The 27,671-nt window shown below is 43.4% G+C and overlaps 1 protein-coding gene across 1 annotated transcript in view; it reads left to right on the plus strand.

Moving 5' to 3' along the window:
- The window catches only part of PPP1R9A (protein phosphatase 1 regulatory subunit 9A), a 312,177-nt gene that overhangs the window by 245,619 nt on the left and 38,887 nt on the right, over positions 1-27,671 (plus strand). Inside the window, exons 8-12 of the mRNA XM_089687140.1 lie at positions 79-132; positions 8,106-8,335; positions 10,135-10,231; positions 13,697-13,862; positions 21,392-21,397. Coding sequence (XP_089543266.1) covers positions 79-132; positions 8,106-8,335; positions 10,135-10,231; positions 13,697-13,862; positions 21,392-21,397 — 553 coding nt within the window. The remainder of the gene's footprint in view (positions 1-78; positions 133-8,105; positions 8,336-10,134; positions 10,232-13,696; positions 13,863-21,391; positions 21,398-27,671) is intronic.

Here is a 27,671-nt window from a genome sequence, read left to right on the forward strand (position 1 = left end):
CTTTCAAAGCCTTTGCTCAATTTGTGATCCTCTTATATTCTTCTCTTCTGATTTTTTCTTCATTTTTTTTTTCTACAGCTACAGATTAAACATGCCGTCACCGAAGCTGAGATTAAGAAGCTGAAAGCCAAGGTAAGAAGGGAATGCACGGCGATCCTCTTTAGCATGCTGAACAGGCCCTGAGCCGCGCATTGGATGTTGTTGTCTTTAACAGGCTTATTCCGTAAGGCCCGGCGCAGAGCGGGGACCGCGTGGAAAGGGGCCCTTTAACCCTCAAAGCAACAGGCTGATGTTTGTATTATATTAGGATGTAGGAAAGGGATCAGGATTGTGCAAATCGTTTCACCGCTGTGTGTGATGGTATTATTTATTTATTTATTTCAGGTACTTGTATAGCGCCATCAATTTCCGCAGCTCTTTTTACACATTTATATTATACATTCACATCAGTCCCTAACCCTCAAGGGGTGTACACTCTAAGGTCCCTAACTCACATTCATACATACACATACTAGGGACAATTTAGACAGGATCCAATTAACCTATCAGCATGTCTTTGGAGTGTGGGAGGAAACTGGAGTACCCAGAGGAAACCCATGCAGGCACAGGGAGAACATGCAAACTTCAGGCAGGTGGTGCCGTGGTTGGGATTCGAACCAACGACCCTGGTACTGCCAGGCGGAAGTGCTATCCATTTAACCACTGTGCTGCCCAATGGTATTATTTATTTTATTTATTTCAGGTACTTATATAGCGCCATCAATTTACACAGCGCTTTACATATATATTGTACATTCACATCAGTCCCTGCCCCCAAGGGGCGTACAATCTAAGGTCCCTAACTCACATTCATACATACACATACTAGGGACAATTTAGACAGGATCCTATTCACCTACCAGCATGTCTTTGGAGTGTGGGAGGAAAATGGAGTACCCGGGGGAAACCCACGCAGGCACAGGGAGAACATGCAAACTCCAGGCAGGTGGTGCCGTGGTTGGGATTTGAACCAACAACCCTAGTACTGCCAGGGGGAAGTGCTAACCATTTAGCCACTGTGCTGCCCAAATTTACCTATACATGTTAGTATCCAGTTATATTCTGGGTATCTAGGAAAGAATCCAGGACTTTCCTACAGCAATCCACTGAGCTGGCCACAACCAGTTCTTGAGGGAGTCTATTCAACATTTTCACAGCTCTCACTGTGAAGAAACCTTTCCGTGTTTGGAGATTAAATTTCTTTTCCTCAAGACGTAAAGAGTGCCCCCTTGTCCTCTGTGATGACAGTTGAGTTTACAGTCATTCCTCCAAACGCAACAAACCTGCGCTCAGGAGTAGACTCCATCAGCACTCCAAACACCAAACGCCTGCAAACGCAGCCAGTATTAAAAGCCTTGTTTGCATTGGGGATGAGCGGAGCGATTTTGGAAAATTGATTTCGCGGTGAAACGACCAATAAAATGTCCTTTAGGCTAGGTGCACACTATAGCGGGTCTGTGCGGGCACAGCAGCCAGGTCTTTTTTTCAAACTGCATGTTGCCGTACTGCATGGGGGTGCCATTAGGAAATAACAGCACCCCCGCAACTCTGCTAAAGAGCGGCGCCTCCCGCTACAGTGTGAACTTAGCTTTAAAAACAATGGCTTCGATTTTCTTTAGTAATAGCATAGGATCTCCATGTCGGGGCTGGCACTGTTGAACATGTGGCTTTGTTTACAAACAGTTAGGGTGAAGCTGGCCATAGGCAGGTTACTTTTTTCAATTAGCCCGACCCTTTTTCAAAAAGGCAGCCGCACGGATCAGCATGGTGCCGCATTGCATAGGGGTGCCATTAGGAATTAACAGCACCCCCACAATTCTGCTAAAGAGCGGCGGCTCCCGCTACAGTGTGAACTTAGCTTTAAAAACAATGGCTTCGGTTTTCTTTAGTAATAGCATGGGATGTCCATGTCAGGGCTGAAAAATGTTGAACATGTGGCTTTGTTTACAAACAAAGAGTTAAGGTGAAGCTGGCCATAGACAAGTTACTTTTTTCAATCAGCCCGACCCTTTTTTCAAAAAGATAGCCGCATGGAACTGCATGGTGCCGTATTGCATGGGGGTGCCATTAGGAATTAACAGCATCCCCGCAATTCTGCTAAAGAGCGGCGCCTCCCGCTACAGTGTGAACTTAGCTTTAAAAACAATGGCTTCCATTTTCTTTAGTAATAACATGGGATCTCCATGTCGGGGCTGGAAACTATTGAACATGTGGCTTTGTTTACAAACAAAGAGTTACGGTGAAGCTGGCCATAGGCAAGTTACTTTTTTCAATCAGCCTGATCCTTTTTTCAAAAAGGCAGCCGCACGGAACAGCATGGTGCCGCACTGTGTGGGGGTGCCATTAGGAAATAACAGCATCCCCACAAATTCTACTAAAGAGCAGCACCTCTTGCCTTGGAATGCATGCAATTTACACGTCACCAGACCCGCTACAGTGTGAACTTAGCCTTAAAAACAATGGCTTTGATTTTCTTTAGTAATAACATGGGATCTGCATGTCGGGGCTGGCACTGTTGAACATGTGGCTTTGTTTACAAACAGTTAGGGTGAAGCTGGCCATAGGCAGGTTACTTTTTTCAGTCAGCCCGATACTTTTTTAAAAAGGCAGCCGCACGGAACTGCATGTTGCCACACTGCATAGGGGTGCCATTAGGAATTAACAGCACCCCCACAACTCTGCTAAAGAGTGGCGCCTCCCGCTACAGTGTGAACTTAGCTTTAAAAACAATGGCTTCCATTTTTTTTAGTAGTAGCATGGGATCTCCATGTCGGGGCTGGCACTGTTGAACATGTGGCTTTGTTTACAAACAGTTAGGGTGAAGCTGGCCATAGGCAGGTTACTTTTTTCAATCAGCCCGACCCTCTTTCAAAAAGGCAGCCGCATGGAACTGCATGGTGCCGCACTGCATGGGGGTGCCATTAGGAATTAACAGCATCCCTGCAATTCTACTAAAGAGCGGCGCCTCCCGCTACAGTGTGAACTTAGCTTTAAATACAATGGCTTCGATTTTCTTTAGGAATAGCATGGGATCTCCATGTCAGGGCTGGAAAATGTTGAACATGTGGCTTTGTTTACAAACAAAGAGTTAAGGTAAAGCTGGCCATAGGCAAGTTACTTTTTTCAATCAGCCCGATCCTTTTTCAAAAAGGCAGCCGCACGGAACTGCATGGTGCCGCACTGTGTGGGGGTGCCATTAGGAAATAACAGCATCCCCACAAATTCTATTAAAGAGCAGCGCCTCTTGCCTGGGAATGCATGCAATTTACATGTCACTAGACCCGCTACAGTGTGAACTTAGCTTTAAAAATAATGACTTCGATTTTCTTTAGTAATAGCATGGGATCTCCATGTCCGGGCTGGAAAATGTTGAACATGTGGCTTTGTTTATAAACAAAGAGTTAAGGTGAAGCTGGCCATAGGCAAGTTACTTTTTTCAATCAGCCTGATCCTTTTTCAAAAAGGCAGCCGCACGGAACAGCATGGTGCCGCACTGTGTGGGGGTGCCATTAGGAAATAACAGCACCCCCGCAAATTCTACTAAAGAGCAGCACCTCTTGCCTGGAAATGCATGCGATTTACACGTCACCAGACCCGCTACAGTGTGAACTTAGCCTTAAAAACAATGGCTTCGATTTTCTTTAGTAATAGCATGGGATCTCCATGTCCGGGCTGGAAAATGTTGAACATGTGGCTTTGTTTATAAACAAAGAGTTAAGGTGAAGCTGGCCATAGGCAAGTTACTTTTTTCAATCAGCCTGATCCTTTTTCAAAAAGGCAGCCGCACGGAACAGCATGGTGCCGCACTGTGTGGGGGTGCCATTAGGAAATAACAGCATCCCCACAAATTCTATTAAAGAGCAGCGCCTCTTGCCTGGGAATGCATGCAATTTACATGTCACTAGACCCGCTACAGTGTGAACTTAGCTTTAAAAATAATGACTTCGATTTTCTTTAGTAATAGCATGGGATCTCCATGTCCGGGCTGGAAAATGTTGAACATGTGGCTTTGTTTATAAACAAAGAGTTAAGGTGAAGCTGGCCATAGGCAAGTTACTTTTTTCAATCAGCCTGATCCTTTTTCAAAAAGGCAGCCGCACGGAACAGCATGGTGCCGCACTGTGTGGGGGTGCCATTAGGAAATAACAGCACCCCCGCAAATTCTACTAAAGAGCAGCACCTCTTGCCTGGAAATGCATGCGATTTACACGTCACCAGACCCGCTACAGTGTGAACTTAGCCTTAGAAACAATGGCTTCGATTTTCTTTAGCAATAGCATGGGATCTCCATCTCAGTGCTGGAAAATGTTGAACATGTGGCTTTGTTTACAAACAAAGAGTTAGGCTCCATGCACGGGGTGTTTTAATAACGCTGGTAACGTTAACTGTGTAAAGTCACGTTACAACATTTTTCAGCGTGTTTGTATTAGCTTTTAGCGGCGTTTTGCCGCTTTTTTTGTGTTTGCCTTTTTTAGAGGTTTTTTTTAACAAAGTCCAAAAACACCTATTTACCGCGTCGTGCCGCGTTTTTCAGCATTGAAGCGTTTTCTTTAGCAACCAACTAGTTCTGGGCTTTTGTTCCAGCCAAAAAACATTGATTACAGTCTATGTTTGTATGGACACATAGGATAACATGCTTGGGGGTTTACTGGCTGTAGAAAAAGCTGTCAAAAGCCAAAAACAGCCGCTGTAAAAATGTCCAGTGTGCAAGGACTTAGGGTGAAGCTGGCCATAGGCAGGTTACTTTTTTCAATCAACCCGACCCTTTTTCAAAAAGGCAGCCGCACGGAACTGCATGGTGCCGCACTGTGTAGTGGTGCCATTAGGAATCAACAGCATCCCCGCAATTCTGATAAAGGGTGGCGCCTCCCGGTTTAAAAACAATGGCTTCAATTTTCTTTCGCAATAGCATGTGATCTCCATGTCAGTGCATCCTAGGGAAACTTCTTCATATTGCGAAAAAAATTATCTTCTTCATATTGCGAAAATTACATTAACCGTGGTGTCCATAAACCGTGCTACACCTGTACATGATTAATATAGCACCAGCAGTTTGCGCAGCGCTTTACAAAATGAAGGCGGACATTACAGTTACAATACAATTTGGTACAGGAGGAAACAGAGGTCCCGGCTCTTCAGAGCTTTCAATCTAGGAGGAAGGGTTGAGTGATACAAAAGGTAATAGCTGTGGGGGGATGAGCTGATGGAGGAAATAAATTGCGGTTTACTAGTTAGAAGCAGGATATGCCTCTTTAAAGAGAAAGGTTTTCAGAGGTCGGCTAAAGGTGGATAGATTAGGAGACAGACGGACACATTAGGGTAGGGAGTTCCTTAGGATGGGAGAAGCTCGGGAGAAGTCGAGCATGGGAGGAGGTGTCACAGGAACTAGAGAGTAGAAGGTCTTGGGAGGATTGAAGAGAGCTGTTTGGTTGATATTTTGAAACCAGGTTGGTGATGTAATTGAGGGCAGAGTTGTGGATGGCTTTGTAAGTTGTTAGTATTCTGAATTTTATTCGTTGGGCGAGTAGAAGCCAGTGGAGGGATTGGCACAGAGGGGTAGCAGACACTGAACAGTTGGTAAGGTGGATGATCCTGGCAGCAGTATTCATGATGGACTGGAGGGGGAATAGCCTATGTAAAGGTATTCCAATGAGGAGGGAGTTGCAGTAGTCGAGGTGAGAGATAACCAAGGTGGTGAATTAGGAGCTTTGTGATGTCATTGGTTAAAAAGGGGCGTATTCTGGAGATGTTGCTGAGGTTGAGGCGGCATGATTTGGACAAGGATTGGGTGTAGGCCTGAAAGGATAGTTCAGAATCTAGGGTTACCCCCAGCACCCTGGCATGCAGGGATGGGTTGATAGTGGTGCTATTGATCCTGACCGAGAAATCAGGGGAAGAGGTCCGTGGGGGAGGAAATATTATGAGCTCAGTTTTGGATAGATTGAGTTTCTGGAAGTGGTGTGACATCCAGTCTGATATGATATTGCAAGCATTCTTAGTGAGTTGCAGTGGACCTGCATGGTCTTATTGTGTTGGGGTGCCTTTCATGAAAGACCATTGCCACAACACCTCGCACTGCAAATGTGTGTTAGTCATTCACGTTTTCCCTGGACAGTCTTCAGCACTCATTGGTGCCTGCAATGTATTGAGAAGTTTACATCTGAAAACAGTTTAGTGGTTCGGCACAGCAGGGCTAGTCATTCAGTATCGGCATCTGAACATTTAGCCGTTATTTCAGTCTACTTGCTGAAAAATTGACGGCACTTTTAATTACAGGGCAGCATTTTAGAAACACGAACATGAAGAGCACGAGGAAATAGCATTTTATTCTTCTGGGCTGTTAAGCATGACGGGAATAGAAGGAACACATTAAATGTTTATTATCAAGAAAATATAAAACATAGACAAAACACAGTCTGCCATATGTGGAATGGAATGGATTCATTCCAAATGGGTCAGACTAATGAAAGCAGATATTTCAGTGCAAACGGCTGAGAAGTGGGTTTCCTGTCTGGTGGTCACTGGCCCATGGGTATTAAAACCAGTATGTTGTCCATCATTCCTGAAGAATCTGTGATTTTCCAAAAACTGCCTTGGCCTGTTACAAGGCAGTCAATAGAAGTTTTCAGCCACCGGTGGTGGACACAATAATAGTGATCACCTTATGGTCTCCAAGAACTGTCAAGGTTGCCATAGACGTGCAACCACTGTTGAAAGACCCAAGTGCCAAGCTCTCTTTCTTTATGGCTGTCTTTACCTTATAGCAGGGATCTGCAAACTTTCTAAAGAAAGGGCCAGTTTACTGTCCTTCAGACTTTAGGGGGGGCAAACTGTGCGCAGTGGGCAATGCCCATTCTTTGGTATTAGGGGGAGAAATAGTTAGTGTCATTGTGAGGAATAGTGCCCCATTTTTGTTGTCAGTGGAAGGAATTATGCCCTGTCGTTGGTGTCAGTGGAAGGAATAGGGCCCCATTGTTGGTGTCAGTGGCAGGAATAATGCCTCAAGGGCCAGAAAAGCAAGCTAAGGGCCACAGATTGGAAACCACTTCCTTGTAAACTTTTAATCATCGTTTCCTAATAGAACTCTAGCAGTCCATAGCAGGATCTCCAGGCCTCCACACATATTGTTAGTCAGCTGTTTATGTTGCCTTGGAGCTTCAACATGAAAGGCCACTTTTGGCATAGATTTTTGAGCTTTAGCCCACTCCTCCCCTAATGCACCATATGTGTTACATTCTACAATCTCCTTTAGATTTACCCAAACTATGTAATATGAAAACCTACCTAGGTGCCTCCATTGGATTTCACTATGCGGGACCTTGTACTACGTAATTGTTGCCAGAAGTAAAGGGGGTTGTTCATTTAGTTTGTAGCATGGGTGTTGCACCTAAGGGACCAATTGTAAGGGTATGACTATTAAGCTGGTTATACACAAAAAAAAATTTGGATTTGGATTATTCATTCGATTTTCTAATGGGCTCAGATTGATGTACATTTTCAACTGCCGTGACAAGAAAATTAGAATTAGGATGAATAGCGGAAGAATGGATAATTTTTCTCTAACGAATTAAAATCTAACTCTGAATGTGGTTTGCGTTTGTGAACAATTGTACCTATTGTAAAGAAACCTGTCTGGGATTCCATTCATGTAGTGGGTCTTGAAAAATTTCACGGGCTTTCGAACATAATTAGTTGACTCAATGATGGCAGGAAAATATGTTCTGGCGAGCATTATTTCTACAGATGAAATTAGAATCAAAATCTAAGCTGTATGGCCATCTTTGCTGAACTTTCTATACCAGGGTTATTAAAGTGAAATTAAACACTAAAATAAATGTTGACAGGCAGGATTTTTATGATAGAAAAGTCTATTGATCACTTCTGTCAGGTACAACTTTAGTCTTCATCATGTAAAAATAATGTATTGTGTTTTTGTATCCTTTCTTTCTTTCTTTCTTTCTTTCTTTCTTTCTTTCTTTCTTTCTTTCTTTCTTTCTTTCTTTCTTTCTCTTTCTTTCTTTCTTTCTTTCTTTCTTTCTTTCTTTCTTTCCTTCCCAACTATTTAGCTCCAAGCGGCAGAGAATGAGAAGGTGAGGTGGGAGCTGGAGAAGACACAGCTTCAGCAGAACATCGAGGAGAATAAGGATAGGATGATGAAGCTGGAGAGTTACTGGATCGAGGCCCAGACATTGTGCCACACGGTGAACGAACATCTGAAGGAGACTCAGAGCCAATATCAGGCCCTGGAGAAGAAATATAACAAGGCCAAAAAACTGATCAAGGACTTCCAGCAAAAGTGAGACATTTCAGTGTAGATGAAAAATGTAACATTCTAATACTGACATCACTTAAGCTAGCCATAGATTGATGGAATCTCAGCCAGTTCAGCAGGGACCAGCTGAGATTTGATCCATGTATGAGCAGGCTGATTGTACCCAAGTCGATCCATCGATCGATCTGGGTACAACCAACATGTCAGATTTTTAGCATGCGATTATTGCCAGCAGCTATTATCTCAGTACGATGGCAGTGGGATATATTAGGCAGCAAATTAACATGTTGTCCCTGAAGTTGGTGTGTTGAAAGCAGAAAAAAGGGAAAACATAAGGATTTGAACGCCTCTGACAAGGGTCAAATTGAAATGGCTAGACGACTGGGTCAGAGCCACTCCAAAACTGCAGCTCATGTAGGATGTTCCCAATCTGCAGTAGTCAGGAGCAACCGAAAAGGATGGAAACAAGCAAGCTGGCTACAGAATCATGGGTGGCTAGGGCTCACAGATGCATGCAGAGAGAAAAGCCTGGCCATGTAGTCCAGTCTAATAGAAGAGCTACTGCAGCTCAGATTGCTGAAAAAGATAATGATGGTTCTGATAGAAGGGTGTCAGAACACACAGAGGATCACAGTTTGTTGTGTATGGGGCTGTGTAACCCCAGAACGGTCAGGGCGCCCATGCTGAACTGTGTTCACAGCCAAAAATACCATGGGCACATGAGCATCAGAACTGGAGCATCAGAACTAGACCACGAAGCAAAGGAAGATGGTGGCCAGGTCTGATCATCATGTGGATGGGCAGCTGCGTGTATGTTGATTACCTGGGGAAGGGATGGCATTAAGATGCACTATGGGAAGTCTGATCCATAGAAGCCTTACACCTTACAGGACTTAAAGGTTCTGCTGCTGATGGCTTGGTGCCAGATACCACAGCATACCTTCAAAGGTCTAATGGCATCCATGCCTCGACAGCTCAGAGCTGTTTTGGCAGCAAAAGGGTGACCTAATCAATATTAGGTGGGTGATCATAATGTTATGGTGGGTGCATGGTGGGTGATCGTTGTATTTGGCATACTTACATTGGTCCAGTTTAATTACGTGAAACTTGATCAACCTCTGTGGAAACCTGATCTTCTACATTGATGGTTGTGATCAGCCCCCAGGCTGTGATAGTCCCTGGAGTTCATCTTTCCCTCTAATTTGATTCCTTTGGGCTACTGAATATACCATTGGAAGTAATTTGTTATACCAGTTCAAAAATATCTGTTAGTGCTGCCAGAAAAACATCTACTGTCCTGTGCATTAGCATCCCAGTGTAATCACCACCTGCCTGGAGTTTGCATGTTCTCCCTGCGTTTGCGTGGGTTTTCCCTGGGTACTCCAGTTTCCTCCTACTCTCCAAAGACATGCTGGTAGGTTAATTGGATCCTGTCTAAATTGGCCCTAGTATATGTATGAATGTAGGTTAGGGACCTTAGATTGTATGCCCCTTGAGGGCCACCCTCCCATATGTTATGGAGAGGGGGAGGCATTCTGTAGTCCTTTCATAGGCTGGTAATGCTGCTCCTACTGTATATAGATACTATACACCGAATGAAGGTTGTCACCCTAGGACAAGAAGTGTGCTTATTGCAGGATCACCAGGTAAAAATAAAAGAAAATGAATGTAGGTACCACATCTAGGGATCGGTAAGCTGAAATATTTTACATTGTTGTACTTGGAGTTTAGGTTCATTTGAATTCAAGTAATCTTCTATGGGTGAATTCATTGGAGAGCTTCAGGTAGCAGGAGAACAGGTAACCTTCCTTTTGCTTTTATAGGGAAGTTGACTTCATGAAACGGCAAGAAGCTGAAAAGAAGAAGATTGAGGACATGGAAAAGGTTCACCTTGCTGAGGTGCAGAACTTACAGTCCCGGGTGAGTAAAGCTGCACCTGTGTGGGTCCTGCAGGAAGGTACTGTGACCTGCTAATGATCTGATTTGTATCTATCCAACCCTACTAGACCTGCAGAGCTTGCACCCAAAATAAACAAGAAAGACCTATCATGTTTAAACACAGTGGACAAGCTATATGGGAGCTGTCACATTACATGAGACTGCTGTGTTACAAGAGATTGTAAACTTAGAAATTTCTGGACAGTACTGAAAATCACTGTCATGTTACAAGAGAATTACACAGTTACATAGTTAGTCTGGCTGAAAAAAGACAAAAGTCCATCCAGTTCAACCATTAAAAAAAAAGTTATAATCCTACACCCACAGTTGATCCAGAGGAAGGCAAAAAAAACCCCAGCAAAGCATGATCCAATTTGCTCCTGCAGGGGAAAAAAATTCCTTCCTGATCCCCCGAGAGGCAATTGGATATTTTCTAGATCAACTTTACCTATAAATGTTAGTATCCAGTTATATTCTGTGTATCCAAGAAAGAATCCAGGCCTTTTTTAAAGCAATCCACTGAGCTGGCCAGAACCAACTTTTGAGGGAGTCTATTCCACATTTTCACAGCTCTTACTGTGAAGAAATCTTTCCGTGTTTGGAGATTACATTTCTTTTCCTCCAGACGTAAAGAGTGCCCCCTTGTCCTCTGTGATGACCTCAGGGTGAATAACTCTACACCGAGTTCACTGTATGAACCACTGATGTATTTATACATGGAGATCATATCCCCCCTTATGTATTATACATGGAGATCATATCCCCCCTTATGTATTATACATGGAGATCATATCCCCCCTTATGTATTATACATGGAGATCATATCCCCCCTTATGTATTATACATGGTGATCATATCCCCCCTTATGTATTATACATGGAGATCATATCCCCCCTTATGTATTATACATGGTGATCATATCCCCTCTTATGTATTATACATGGAGATCATATCCCCCCTTATGTATTATACATGGAGATCATATCCCCCTTATGTATTATACATGGAGATCATATCCCCCTTATGTATTATACATGGAGATCATACCCCCCCTTATGTATTATACATGGAGATCATATCCCCCTTATGTATTATACATGGAGATCATATCCCCCCTATGTATTATACATGGTAATCATACCCCCCCTTATGTATTATACATGGTGATCATATCCCCCTTATGTATTATACATGGAGATCATATCCCGCCTTATGTATTATACATGGTGATCATATCCCCCCTTATGTATTATACATGGTGATCATATCCCCCCTTATGTATTATACATGGAGATCATATCCCCCCTTAATCTCCTCTTCTCAGTAGATAATAAATTCAGTTCCTCTAATCTTTCCTCATAGCTGAGCTCCTCCATGCCTCTTATCAGTTTGGTTGCCCTTCTCTGTACTTTCTCCAGTTCCCCAATGTTCTTTTTGTGAATTGGTACCCAAAACTGAACTGCATTATCCAGATGAGGTCTTACTAATGATTTGTAAGGGGGTAGAATTATATCTCTCTCTCTCTGGAGTATAGGAGACTATTCTGTGTTGTAATTTAAAGGTAAACTGCAGGCAGTTGAAATACATAGATATGAATTGCCCCCAAGGAAGGAGCATCTTCAGACTGATGAAGTCATCACTCCGCTGTTTCCTTCTGCCAGCGAGAGTTAGATTGATATCACTGTGCAGTGCAGTAGAGCCTATCGCCCTCTTTCCCGGTGTGTGTTCTGCTTTCCAGAATTACAGGAAGAAAATATACAGACAGATTCTTAGGAATGCATTTAATGTTAATAAGGTGTATATACCTGGCCTTAGATCATGGTTCTTTATAACTGCCTGGAATTTGCCTTTAACATAAGCACAAGGCATTCTTCTTTTGCCCAAATTGCATGTTAACCTTTTGCCACCTAACGCATATGTGCAGCAGAAAAAAGGGTGGACTTTAATGCCCACATGCAGCATAAATGTGTCATAGGCATCACAGGATTCTGTGCTGAGACTGTTAAAGTCAGCTCTAAAGTCTGTACTAATGATCATGAACCAGGCTCCCGATCATGTGACCACTGTGAAAGTCAGTTATGGTGGGCATATAATTAAACAGACCTTCCCCCCCGGATACACGGATGTATAATTTTTCAGTAGATGCTAGATAAGCCCTGTGACTGTTTCTACTGTCTCTAAAGGGCTCTATTGCTGAGATGTCTGCAATGAGTCCCTAGGTTTGCAGCCATGCTGTACCCTTGGTGAGGGTCTCCTACCATCCCAGCTTAATTTTCTGTCTATGGTCTATCATAGAGAATATACCAGGGGAAGCTGGAACACATGAAAATGGACAGGCACACTTAAACTTCCCAGGTGGACAGTAACAGTTGTGAATTTTGGCAGGAAGATCTCACAGTTGGAGTATTCAAGACTTGAAAGCCAGGGGGTGGCTCAGGCCACCATGCTCTCCCTATAACTAAAATAAAACTTTAGGTGAACTAATCCATTGACCAAGTAAGAATGATCCTTAAACAGCCTGTAGTTGTACTGCACAGCAACTCAACCTATGGCCTTCTTCAAATGTTTCTGCCTAATAGGTGGTCAGTGCTAAGGCTACTTCACCTCCTACAGAGCTCTCATGATGAGGTCATTCAAAATTTCACATTTCCGAAGATCCTTTCATAAATCTGTAGTTTTACAGAATTACTACAAAGATCAACGGAAATGTGGTCACCATGTATAAAAGCTTTCTTGTATAGTCATCTTAATCAAGACCCAATGCATTTTACTCATTTTCCCCTCTCCTGTGGAGCTCTCATGATGACGTCATGAAAACAAAATATCACATATCCAAAATCCTATGATAACTATGTAACAAAAAAGGCACAGAATTTCAGAAATACTATGAAGATCCACCAAAAAATGGTCACCATGTGTAAAAGCCTTCTTGGATGACCATCCCAATCAAGATGGTGCATTTCACAAATTTTTCCTCCATCTTACTTAACTTTCTGTGGAGCTCTCATGATGCAGTTATGAAAACAAAATATCACATATCCAAATCTTATGATAACTATGTAGTTTAGTAGTTTATTTTCTGACAAGAAAGGATGCATAATATCAGAATTGCAATGAAGATCTATGGCAAGGTAGTCATCATGTATAAAAGCCTTTCTGGATGGCCATCTTAATCAATACTCAATGCATTTCATCCATTCCCCCCCCATCTTACGTGACCTCCTGCTGAGCTCTAATAATGAGGTAATGAGCAAAATATCACATATCCAATATCCTATGGTAACTTTTTAGTTTAGTAGTTTCTTCTCTCACAAAAAAAAAGGCACAGAATGTCAGAATTGCTATGAAGATCCATGGCAAGGTGGTTGCCATGTATAAAAGCCTTCTTCCATGGCCATTCTAAACAAAACTTAATACTTTTCACTCATTCTCCCCCCATCCTTCTAGATCAAAGACCTGGAAGCAGAAGTATTCCGGCTCCTCAAGCAAAATGGCAGTCAAGTCAACAACAACAACAACATTTTTGAAAGTCGGACATGCCTTGGCGACGACCCAGTGTCAGCCGAAGACTTGGGTGAAAAACAAGAGCCGAACTTGGATGGCTTGAAGGAAGGTTTGTTAAAACATTGAAAGTCTTCTGTTGGCGGTTGAGTGACCCTCCTGACAATATGCATACTGCATGTATCGAGCACTGTGCCATTGCCAAGCGCTCCTAACATTTCCCAGAATGCCGTGTAACAATGTACCGTCATTTCCGGATGCTTCGTTGTATGGTAAAACAGGCTCATCTCTCTGTATATGTTTCTCACTGTCCAGATTGGGGGTTGTCTAAACATTGAATACGAACAGAAGGGGAAGAGGGTAATATATACATACATGTTTTGTGTTTTGTCTTCAATTGTAAAATCAATAAAAAGAAACTGTACATGACCAGACGCAAGGTGCGGCCACTTTAAGCGTGATTCATTTTGACATTTCAGAACCCAAGACGTGTCATGAGGACACTTCGCAATATGTGCTACTTATTGACTTCTTGAGTAAGAAACAATATAGTATATCTGCTTGTCAGTATCCAACTACATATCATAGAGTAATTTCAGGCAAATGCATAAAATCACCCTTTAGCTTTTTTATGTATTGCTTCATTGGTCATTAATTTTATTTATGTTAAGCCATTTAATAGCCTGAAATCAGGCTTGCAGGAGAAGTATCTGCTCTATGAGCTGCTGTGTAGGAGAGGGAGGTATTTAGCAGGTTGAGCTGGAAGGAGTGGGCTAAAGGCTAGGTTCACATTACTGAGTTTTGGGAACACACTCAAAATTGTGCGCTTTCCCGACACACAGAGAAATGCATTACCCTTAATTGTTAATGGCACCCCCAAGCATCTGCGGTTGGGTGTGGCGAGTTTTCAGAAAAAATAGTCAGGGACATCTCATCTGCATTTCTTGCACGTAGGGCAGCCTATTGAAGTAAATGGACTGCCCTACAAGTGATGCAAAGAAGCGCACGTAAAATGCGCAGAAGAGTACCCACACTCACCTGCTCACCCTTCTAGGTGTGAACCAAGTGTAATGTGAGTGTCATGAGTGAGGTGAGGATCACTAGTGGAGGTGGAACACTGTCACAAAATTTGCAGAACTACAGGTCTCAAAAAGTGTTGTCATTCTTAATATGCCATGCAGCTGTACAGTATGGCAGAAATGGTGGGAGACACCAGAGTATGGGGTGCATTTATAAAAAATATTTGCAGTACGATTCATCCTGTGAAACTGCTTGTACTGTACATTCATTTTGTGTGAATGGGGCCAAAATGATTGGCGTTGGGCTATTTCCTCTCCAGGGTGAATGTTTTTCATTCTCCCAGAATTGATTGAATCAGGAAAGTAATGCATTATGACCACAAGGTGGTGGTGACATATGTCAAACACAAGGCCAGTGGGCCAAATCCAGGCCCACTAGGCCATTTCATTTGGTTCTCATGCCTCTCCTGTAGCTTTGGCACTCCCCTCGTCCATGTCCCCACCTTGTCTCAGCAGTCAGTAGCGAAAAGGAAGACAAAACTCCTCCTACAGATCCTGTGACTCTCTGTGCAGTTGCAGCACCCCATCTCAGCATTCAGCAGGCTATGGCAGCTGATTCCAGCCCTCCTCTTGTCCTCCTCCAGACTCTGCACTTTCTGATAACCAGCTCCTCCCCCAGCTTCTTCCAAGCAACAGCTGTCCCTTTGAGGACAACCATAATGCTGATGTAGCCCATGATCAAATCGAGTGTGACACCCTTGGCATTGGTGATCACAGTAAGGCTCCGTTCACATATATGCATTTTGTGTGTTTTTTCCGTGTTTTGTTCAGCTCTTTTTTTTTTTGTTAAAGTGGAAGTTTTTTTGTTGCTGGACAGAGTTAAAATGCGAAACACGGCAAAAACGCAGCAAAAACACACTACCATGCATTTCAGCAGCTTCTCCATTGAACTCTATTGTAGCGTAAACCATGTTAAATGGATTGTACTGCGTTTCTGCAAAAAGCACTAAAAAACACATTGGCGTGAACGGAGCCTAAGGCTAGGTTCACACCTATGCAGTTTCCGCGTTACGTTTTGTGTTTTTGCACCTGCGATTTTGCCACTTTTTTGATGCGTTTTGGCTTTTTAATTTTTTTTTTTCTTGTTGCTAGGCAGATTTAAAATGCAAAATGCATCAAAAACGAGGCAAAAACACATAAAATATGCAGCAAAAGCACACTACATGCTTTTCTGCAACATTTCCATTGAAGTCTATGGAACCAAAAACTTTACTTTTTACGTTCAAAAAAGTCTCTGACCCTTTCCAAAAACCGTACCGGGTGAAAATGCGGAGATGTGAACATGGCCCATTGGAAATCATGTTAAATTAGAGACTCCGCTCTCTCCTGGCTCTCCTCCTATCTATCGCAGCTCTCCTTCAGTGTTGCCTATAACGCTGCCTCCTCCTCTTCACTCCCTCTCTCTGTAGGGATCCCTCAAGGTTCTGTCCTTGGACCCCTTCTCTTCTCCATCTACACCTCCCTTGGCCAATTGATAATTTCCCACGGCTTCAATTACCATCTCTATGCTGATGACACGCAAATCTATCTCTCTACCCCTCACCTCACCCCTTCAGTCTCCACTCGTATCACAAGCCTACTAAGTGACATATCGGCATGTATGTCACTCCACTTCCTCAAGCTCAATCTTTCCAAAACTGAGCTCTTATTCCCCCCAACCCGTGCCCCCTCCTCTGACTTCTCCATCAAGATCAATAACACAATCATCAGTCCCACCCCTCAAGCCAGGGTACTAGGTGTCATCCTAGACTCCAATCTGTCCTTTCAGCCCCAGGTCCAATCACTGACAAAATCATGTAGACTTCACCTCCGCAACATTTCCAAGATACGCCCGTACCTAACCTCAGAAACCACTAAGCAACTTATTCACTCCCTTGTTATATCTTGCCTTGACTATTGTAACTCCTTCCTCATTGGCCGACCTCATCGCAGGCTATCCCCACTTCAGTCTATCATGAATGCTGCTGCCAGACTTATCCACCTTACTAACCGTTCTGTATCTGCCACCCCTCTCTGACAATCCCTCCACTGGCTTCCCATTGCCCAACGGATAAAATTCAAAACACTAACACTGACGTATAAAGCCGTTCATAACACTGCCCCAAAGTACATCACTGATCTTGTCTCCAAATATCACCCACAACCTACTCTCCGCTCCTCACAAGACCTCTTACTCTCTAGCTCCCTTGTTTCCTCCTCCCATGCTCGTCTACCGGACTTCTCCAGAGCTTCCCCCATCCTCTGGAACTCCCTATCCCAATCTATCAGACTATCGCCTACTCTGCTCACTTTAGGCGATCTCTGAAAACCTATCTCTTCAGGGAAGCCTATCCTGCCCTCAGCTAATACTGGAATCTTCTACTCTTCCAACCAGTCCATCCCCCACAGTTACTACCTTTTGTACCACTAGCCCCTCCCTCCTAGATTGTAAGCTCCAAGGAGCAGGGCCCTCTAATCCCTCTTGTATTGAATTGTATTGTGACTGTACTGTCTCCCACTATAATGTAAAGCGCTGATCAAACTGTCGGCGCTATATAAATCCTGTATAATAATAATAATAATAATAAATGGAATGTAGTGCGTTTCTGCAAAACGCTGCGGAAAATGCTTACATGTGAATCTAGAGTTAGTAGGAATTTGTTTTCTATGCTCATCTGCTCCATCCAGGGGTCGTGTTCCTGATTCGCTCTATTATGGATGAAAAATATTCAGTTGGAGAGAAAATAGCATATTAACATTTGTTTTTCCCCCGTTTGCACAGAACAAATGCACATGCAGTCTCACAGGGCGATTAGCTCTGCACATTTGTTATAAATACATCCCTATGTGTTTTACTTTCCTATACACAGACTTTAACTGCTTATTACGCATTTTGGCTTCATCTCCATTGAAATTGTCTTTCTTCGTTACTTACGGTCAAAGATTCAGGCTTCTCTATAGAACGCATTGTAGCCGAGATCCACCGTCCGGTGTTCATGTATGTTGTTTCTGCAGAGCAATGTCACTTGTGTGTTCTTTATGGATGCATTCACACATGTGCATGTATTAACACACTTTTTATTTGTATGTTGGCACTCGTTGGGTTAAGACAGTCCTGTAACATTGAAGGTCCCCTAACAAGCCTCAAGTCACGGAAAAACAGACCTGCACAATTTTGGAGCAACACTGAGCCCCACGACATCCAGAGCATTCACATCTGTGCAGTATGGTGCAGTGTGGGGCTGGTCCGGCTATACACTGCATATGTGCATTGGGGTCCCAGTCAGTTTATATGGAATGCACTGCACTGCAAGTATGTTGCAGGACAGTTAATGCCTGCATAGGTGTGAATAGAGCCTACTTTTTATATATTAGTTTGGGATGGGTTGTCTAGGCTTTTTAAATAGGGGTATTAATATGTACAAACCTGCTCCTAACAGGTTTGTCCTAACAAAACAGCCAATCAGATTTTACTTTCCAAATCTAAACTTGCACTAGACCAGTGGTCTCCAAACTGCGGCCCATGGGCGGAATGCTGCCCTTTGCTTGCCTCTATCTAGCCCTCAGGGTACTATTCCTCCCACCAAGAAGAAGGCACCATTTCTTTCACTAGCACCAACTATGGGGCAATTTTCCTTACACTGACACCAATGATGGGGCACAATTCCTCCCACTAATATAAACAATTAGGTACTGTTGCTCCAACTAATACCAAGGAAGAGGCACTATTCCTTCCTCTGATACCAATGATGGGGTACTATTCCTCCCACTGATACCAACGATGGGCACTATTCCTCCCACTGATACCAATGATGGGGCACTATTCCTCCTACTAATACCAATGATGGGGCACTATTCCTCCCACTGACACCAATGATGGGGCACTATTCATCCCACTGATACCAATGATGAGGCACTATTCATCCCACTGATACCAATGATAGGGCACTATTCCTTCCTCTGATACCAATGATGGGCAATTTTCCTCCCACTGATACCAATGATGGGACACTATTCCTTCCTCTGATACCAATGATGGGGCACTATTCCTCCTAATGATACCAATGATGGGGCACTATTCCTCCCACTGATACCAATGATGGGGCACTATTCCTTCCTCTGATACCAATGATGGGCACTAGTCATCCCACTGATACCAATGATGGGTCACTATTCCTGCAACTGATACCAATGATGGGGCACTATTCCTCCCACTAATACCAATGATGGGGCACTATTCCTCCCACTAATACCAATGATGGGGCACTATTCCTCCCACTGATACCAATGATGGGGCACTATTCCTCCCACTAATACCAATGATGGGGCACTATTCCTCCCACTAATACCAGTGATGGGGCACTATTCCTCCCACTGATACCAATGATGGGGCACTATTCATCCCATTGACACTAGTCATGGGGCACTAGTCATTCCACTGACATCAATGATGAGTCACTATTCCTCCCACTAATAGCAATGATGGGGCACTATTCCTGCCACTGATACCAATGATGGGGGACTATTCCTCCCACTGACACCAATGATGGGGCACTATTCCTCCCACTGATACCAATGATGGGGCACTATTCCTCCCACTGATACCAATGATGGGGCACTATTCCATCCACTAATACCAATGATGGGGCACTATTCTTCCCAATAATACCAATGATGGGACACTATTCCTCCCACTGACACTAGTCATGGGGCACTAGTCATCCCACTGACATCAATGATGGGTCACTATTCCTCCCACTAATAGCAATGATGGGGCACTATTCCTTCCTCTGATACAAATGATGGGGCACTATTCATCCCACTGACACCAATGATGGGGCACTATTCCTCTCACTAATAGCAATGATGGGGCATTATTTCTCTCACTAATAGCAATGATGGGGCACTATTCCTCCAACTGATACTAATGCCTGTACACTATTCCTCCTTCCACTAAGTAAACGCAGTATGTCATTTTTTTTACTCCTACTGACGCAGGGACATTTTCTACTCCCACTGGCCATTCCGGCCCTCCTAAACTCTGGAGGACAGTAAACCAGCCCATTGTTTAGAAAGTTTGGAGACCCCTGCGACTAGACTATTAAACATGGACTACTTATTGCTTACTATAAGTTGGGTTACATCTGTAAGCCTAGGTTCACACTAGTGCAATTGCAACTTGATCCAATTTTTAGTGCGATTTTTGTTGTGGGACATTGGTGCTGAATTTCCCGTATGTATGCTGTTGCATATTTTGTAGTGGAAGGAGACTGCTCAATTCACAGATGTTTGTTGTTAAGGAGCTGGCATCTGCCGGCATCCTAACAACCGATGACTCATCTCTGCTGTCATCCAGGGATTCCCGTCTGACAGCAGAATGAAAACAAAGAAGCCTGTCATTAAAAATAAAGAAAAGAAAACGGCATGGGGGCCCCCCATAATTCATACCAGGCCCTCCGGGTCTGGTGTGGATTTTAAGGGGGACCCTCATCCAAAAAAAGAAAGGAAAGTCCCCCGCCCCAAAATCCAGACCTCTATCTGAGCATGCAGCCTGACAGGCCAGGAAAGGAAGTGGAGGGGCAAACGTGCAGTCCCTCTTCCTGAACCATACCAGACTACATGCCCTCAACATGGTGGGGTACTTTGTCCCTGTGTTGATAAAGACAAGGGCCTCTTTTCCACAATCCTGGCCAGATAACTGTGGGGGCTCCCCTATGGGAATGAGTAAGAGGTACATAGAACCCCTACTCATACACAAAAAAATTATTGGTAATGGTAAAATTTATTGGTAAAAAAATAAACACAGTCCTACATTGTAGATCCATCGCTAGTCACATCGTTCAGTGATGCAAATCCATGTCAACCATGATAAACGACCCACACAACTGATCTCATCACATGCCTTGCACCAAATAATAAAACTGTTTAATCACTGCGGGGCCACCCAGTGACATCATTAACCAAATATGGACATATCCATATATGGTCAATGACATCACTGGGTGACCCCGGTGAAGGTGAGGAGAACCAAGGATGTCATTTGGCCCAAGGCAAGCAATGGGATTGGTCGTGTGGTGGGCAGTGTTTTTTTTTTTTGCAATGCTGGTTGGCAGGTCGTTCAGTGTGATTGGTGTGGGTCTACATCACTGCACAACGTGATTGACGTTGGATGTACATCAGGGAGACATGTTTAAATTTACATTTTTTAAAATTTATTGTTAAAGAAAGCTTCCAGATTTCAATAAGCCCCCCACTCGCAGATCCCCACAACCACTGGGTCAGGCTTGTGGTGATAAGACCCTTGTCCTCGTCAACATAAGAACAAGGTGTTATGTTGGGAGGGGGACCCCCCACCAAGTACCCCCCCCTTGCTGAGGGCATTGGCCTGGTATGGCTTAGCTGCACGCTTGTGTCCCCCCCTCCTTTCCAATGCGTTGCCCTTAAAATCCATATCAGACCCTAGGGGCTTGGTATAGATTGTGGGGGTACCCCCATGCCAGTTTTCTTTGATTCTGTACTGTCCAAGCTCTTTTGATTACAGTCTGCTATCATCTAGGAATCCCTGGCTTACAGCAGGCATGAGTCACTGGTTGTTAGGAGTTAAAACTTCTAACAACCAACAAAAAGCGCTTGCAAAAATGCACAGAAAATGTACATGCATTTTTGGTGCGTTACCATTGAAGTCCAAGGGGCCATAATTGCACTGCACGCTGCACAAAGCAGTAGTGGATCCTCCTCAAACAATGCTTCATATTACGCTGCATTGATATGATCGGGCATCATTGATTTCTATTGTCATGTGATTCTGTGCAGCTCAAGTCATCTCTGAAATTGCATTAATGTGAACCAGGCCTAAATGTAGTGCCTTAATGTCAGCCTTCAGCAGAAAAGGTTTACTTTTTCAGCATGCTTACATTAACAGAAGTCCAAGCAAAAGTCAGGCAGGATTTATAGATCCGTGAATTTTCCTTAGTGGATCTACTATGCTGCAGCAATGCAATATGTAGAGAATAACATAGTGGTTTTGTGCCCGTGGTGGTGAGGCTGATCTCTGCATTGGCATCATAACTGTAAAGTTCTTTCCCATCTGACTTTGACACACCTGGGATGTATTTAGCTGATATAGTCTGAGTTCAGTTGGGCTTTATTTGGGATTGTACTGGTGCTTGTGCCTCAGCTGTGCCTATTACAGATTGCTTACCTGCAGCTTCCAGCTTGGATGAAATTGTTACTGGATAGAATTTTTGTGCAATGGCTAATTTGTTGTGTAGAACGTTGGTTCTTAATCTCAGGACTGCAGAAATCATGTGCACCAAACAGTTCCTTTGTACCCGTGTTGGTAAAATTCCTCTGCTAGCACCTCCGGTGCTTCCTGACATACCACAGGCAATAAGCTGAAGGGCTATTCTTCTGTAGGGATCAGTAATAATTACTCTTGCTCAACCATTCTCAACCAGCTTTTCTCCAGAGATTGGTAGGGGTTCCTTGAGTTGTGGCTGATTGACCTCCCATTGGATGGTGCCTACAAAGTTTCAGGGTCACTGCCACTTGGCAGAGCCAGTGGCATGAAACTACTGATATTTTTTAGCTGTTTATAAGATTAGTCTTCTGACCGCCATGGTCACTGGCCAACAAAATGCCCCTTACATTGGTTGTCAGTAGGTCGAATGCAGCTCTTACGGTGTTGATCAGAATGTCACCACAAAGGACAGCTATATAGATAATTCTGTCATGCTGCTGGCTCTGCAAAGTAGGGTTGGTTCTGGAACTATGCAGGCATCATCAAATGGGAGGTCAATCATTCACCACTGAAGGAACCCCTACCAACCTCTGGAGGAACACTGGTTGAGTTCCGCACCGCATCAGAATCGCACCCCGAACTGCTGCTGGTGCGTATGTTAAGTTAACAACACCCCAAAATCGGTCCGCAGAATGCGTTGCAAGGTGCAGAATCAGAATTTTAATGTGGATCCAAAAAAGGGCCCTGCACCTTTTTGGTGCAGATGCGGCGCGATTTGAGCCATGCATAATGTATGACTCAAATTGCACTGCACACAATTCGCATATGATTTGCACAGGAGTTTGAACCTAGCCTCAAGGAAGGAGGGGGGCTGTGCTAAAGGTAATGACTGTTCCTGAAATAGTCAACTTTTCATCAACATGTTCCCACTGACCATGAATGAAGTGGTTAAGACCTGAATTTTTTCAAGGGTTCCTCTAGGGCAAAACTGTTGGGAGAGGCTGCTCTAGCTATTACAATTGCATATTTATAAGGGATTTTTGAGTTTCCTTTTATCCAAACATAAAATTAAAGGCATAATTAGAAATGCTTATGAAATCATCAGAAATAAAAATGACTGGTGTCATGCACAATGCTGTGTGATAACAGCCTGGAGAAATCTAATTGATTTTTTTTCTCGAATTTTGTTGTTCTAGATATATTAATTGACTGTGAACACAGATGGCTGTAAACACTGGTCTGTAAAGTGCTGACTCTCATAATTCATACGTCTCTGTGCTGCCGCTGCTGTCGGCAACAATAGAGTGTGGGTTCATCTACTGGCAGCCAGATGTGTGCTGCTATTATCTTACCTCTACCTGTACAGCATAGCTTTTAAAGAGACCCTGTCACCAGCAAAATCAACTATTTTAAATGCCTGTCTGCAGTGTTTTTCCTTTCCATAAACCATTTTTGTTAACTTTCAATGTACCTTTTGGACTTGCTGAAAACGTTGACTATTTCAGGAAGAGTCAATTCCCTTAGCACAGCCCTCTTCCTCCTTTAATCCTATTGCCCTGTCCTCTGCTGGGAGTGTCTAATTACTGTCTGTGCTGGACAAGCTCCACTGCCCCCACTTCCCTATATAACCTTTTATAAAGGAAGGGGAATGAAGGAGTGAAGTGGAATACTATGGAGCTGCCTTTGTCAACCAGGGTTCCTCCAGAGGTTGCTAGGGGTTCCTTGCGCTGTGGATGATGACCTCCCATGTGATGGTGACTGCATAGTTCCAGTCCAACCCTACTTGGCAAAACCAGCAGCATGACACAGTTATCTTTATATCTGTCTGTAAAGGTGACCATCTGATCACCACTATAAAAGTTGCATTCCTCCTATTGACCACCAATATAAAGGGCATGTTCCCCATTGACTCCTGATGAATTGGTTTTAGTAAGGGTTCCCCAAGAACTGAAAATTATTTTAAGGGTTCCTTTGGGGTAAAAAAGGTTGAGAAGGGCTGCTATAGCATGTCATGTAAATGACAGCTCTGAGTCTCTTGGGGCTGCTGTTATCACATCCAAGATACTAGCAGCCAGCAGCAGGCTCTGGGCTTTTGGATAGCTACACAGGGGAGGCTTTTCTGGTAAAAAACAATGCATTAAATATGTTAAATGCACATATTATTGTATAAGAAGGTTTTTGTTAAAACTAAAGATCAGAAGGCAGAAGCAGCTTCCTGATCATATGATTGTTGTGGTTGACCATCACAGTGGTTACATGATCAGGAGCCCATCCAAATGTAAACAGTGATCAGGGGCTGTTGGTGATTGCTTGGCCAGTATGCTGTAAACATGCTCTAAGCACAGCACAATGGAGCCCCATACATGCAGCTGGACGTTAAGGCCCACCCAAAAAGCTGCCACATATGTGTAATGTAAAAATAATTAAAATTGAAGCAACACACCACTGCTAAGTGGTCCAGACACATTTATTCCATGAAAGGTCAGGAGTACAATTCAAAAAGTAGCTAACACGTTTCATGGGCCAAAGTGCTCCCTTTATCAGGGCTAGAAGGAACATATATGTGTTAGTCAACAAAAGGTTAAGTTTACATTTATAACTTTATTTTGGGAGTGATCCTGTGATATGATCTTCTGTCAATTTACACCTACTTTTTACTGTGTCTCCTGGGTAAACCAGAAGATCTGAACCTCCACATAGAAGTAAGGTAGTAGACCTTCCTGAATTTCCTTTTTTACAGTACATCCATTCAGAAAGGCTTTGGTGCCTCCATCTGAGAACATCCCACGCATTTCACTTTTCTGTAATGCAGGTCCAGTCTTTAGGTATATTTTGAAGCACTTTACTGTAGTACTTGAGAATGGGATGAGAAGATAGAATACCCAAACTGCAGGCTGCTACAGCTTCTACCGCTGACAGTCTCTGGGAGGTTCAACTCCAGGAGCACTCAGCTTCCATTGAAGTAACTCTCAAGAGAACATGAGGGTCTTGTGTGAGTCAGTTCTAGTTGTCAAACTGCAGCTTCTTTGATACTCAAGACACACAACCTACTTTTCCCCAGCTCATGAGCCTTCAAGCAGACTCACAGCCTGCTAGCAAGGTAAGGGTCCTAGCCAAGAACCCTTCTAGCAATAGGCCCATTCTATTTGGTAAAGTCAACAAAAAAAGGGGGCTTAAAGCTCAATTTAGAAGGGAGTTCTTTGCTATTTTTGCCATTATGCCCTAGTAGTTAACTGTGCCTCCATAATCATTTTGTGTATCCCAGATACACCGTGTGCTTACTGAGGTATTTATTCCATCTTGTGCACAGTGTTTCTGGCTCATTAGCCATCATCACTGCAAGCTGTAAAAACCATAGCATTCACAGAAGCAATTGGGAAGTTGTGGAAAGGGAACCAAATTGAACCAAAGCCCACCAATAAAACATGTTCCCTATGTATAAGCTCTGGGAGGGGGTGGAGCAAAACATATTGGGGGTGAGCCTGGCTGAAACCCAACCTGAGACTGCCACATACTTCTCTATTAGTGGATTTGCAGTGATGTGCAGCTTGAGGAACCTCTCCTTCACTACATGTTGATGTTTAAAGTCGAAACAAGCTCAGCCAGCACTCCCAGCAGTTGGCAGTTGATTGAGATCCTCTGGGAGCCTGAGTGGTACCCACCTTTGTACATAGCTTAACTTTAAAGTGCCATACTGCATTCATTCTAGGATGAGCAATAAATACCACGTGTTTTGTGTTTTTGTTGAAAGCTATGGCATTTGGTTAAGAAGGACTTGCTGTACTTTACTTACTAAAATTTAGTGGAGGGTTTTTTGGTTGTTTATGGCCCCCCAGCCATAAGTTGACTGGTCTGGCTCACCTAAACTAGAAAAACTAAAAAAGTAAGCGCTAAAATCTGATTGGCTGTTATGGAAAGCAGGAATTTTTTTGTACAGTATCTCTAATTATGTATAATATCTTTCTTAGTAATGATGGGGCTGATGTATCATTTGTTGGTTGTGTATGAATTGTCACTTATCCATTGGCCAAAGGACCAAGGCGAACTTAGTGGAGCACCTATAGATGACCTTTCATAACTGCCAGCTTATAGGATAACAAAGTTCTGCCGACTTCTTAGCATGCTCAGCCTCTTTTCACCTGATGTCATAGTGGATGTAGAATATTACCCTGCTATGAATTTCACATTGTGAAAGTGTAAGAGCATTGTGAGGAGCACCTGTGACTGGTTTTGTCTTACCTGCCAATATCATTCCTCCTTTTCTCTGTGCTTGTAAAACTCTGGATCACAGGCACTCGCTGTACAGAGACCTTGACTTGTTTCCTGCCCAACACATCCATCAGTTCAATGCAGGTACCTCCATTGCCCAAGAGATTATTTGTTGAATGGTGCTGGACTAGGAAGATGATTTTAGGGGCTCAGTATAGTGTGCTCCAGGTGCAAAGAGGTCAATTAAGATTGTTGCAGGTATCCAAAGGTACCTTCACCTATTAAAGTTGATTTACTGGGAGTAGTAGGACCGGAGGGAACCTTATGTAGATTTCTTAACTGCAAAAGGAGTGTAAGGAAGATCTTTAAATTGAACCTGTCATTTTAAAAAGTAGACTGCCTAACACTTCTTAATGGAGATGTATTTACTAAAGGCAAGGAGACTTGCCACTTTGCAAGGGGATTTTTCCTTAGCTTAGTGAACGTGGTGAAAATCTGCCACGAATAACCAATCACTTGCTAGGAAAGTTTAAAAAAGTATTATTATTGCACATAATTAAATGATTGAAATGAGCAGATCTTCACCTCATTCCCTAAGTCAGCCTTCCTCAACCTTTTCTGGTTCAATCATTTTTATTAGGTTTTTCAACAGGTGGCCAAATCAGCATCCAAATTGCCCACACAAGGGCTAAGAAGAGGGCATCCAACAGTAGAAAGCACAACAGGTACCAATAGAAATCATAACAAAAAGAACATGTCACGTAAACAGGAAGCCCAGATGGGGGACCCCAAAACATAGTACCGTATGAGTCTGGAGGTAGGTTTTCCAGTTGAGGAATTACCCAGTACAAATACAAAATTGTAGTAGAGAGGTTGGGGCAGGAGGCCCATAAGATATAACGAGGAAAGAGCAGAAAGAAAGTTGTCGTATAGAGGTTCATAAGAAACCAATACTGGCCTGGTGTAATGAGGGAAAAGCATATTTGATCCAAGGTTCCCAAATGTTAAGGAACTTGGAATGGAAATACTTCAAGATACTAGACATTTGCTTGTTGATCATGAGAGTCATCATTCAGTCTCTGACGCTCTGAAATGGGACCACAAATTTCTTCCAGGCTTGGGCTTTAGCTCTCTTGGTTGATAGGAAGAGATATGAAGCCATTTTCTGTTGGTGGGCATATAGACCCGGGATAGGGTAGTGTAATAAAGCCAATTTAGCATCCTTATGGATCGGCAGGTGAAGCAAAGTATTCAGCAGGCCGAAGACCTGGGACCAGAACCATATTAGTCGTGGCATATCCACTAAATGTGAAGAACATCTCCACAATGGCCACAACTCCTGAAGCAGTGGTCACTATAGCTAGGGTTAGCATGAGCAATCCAGGCAGGGATCCATTACCATCATAGGAGGACT

This window comes from Staurois parvus, unplaced genomic scaffold (genome assembly GCF_062004578.1).
Source record: "Staurois parvus isolate SC_StPar_1 unplaced genomic scaffold, SC_StPar_1.0 ptg000418l, whole genome shotgun sequence".
Classification (NCBI taxonomy): Eukaryota; Metazoa; Chordata; class Amphibia; order Anura; family Ranidae; genus Staurois; species Staurois parvus.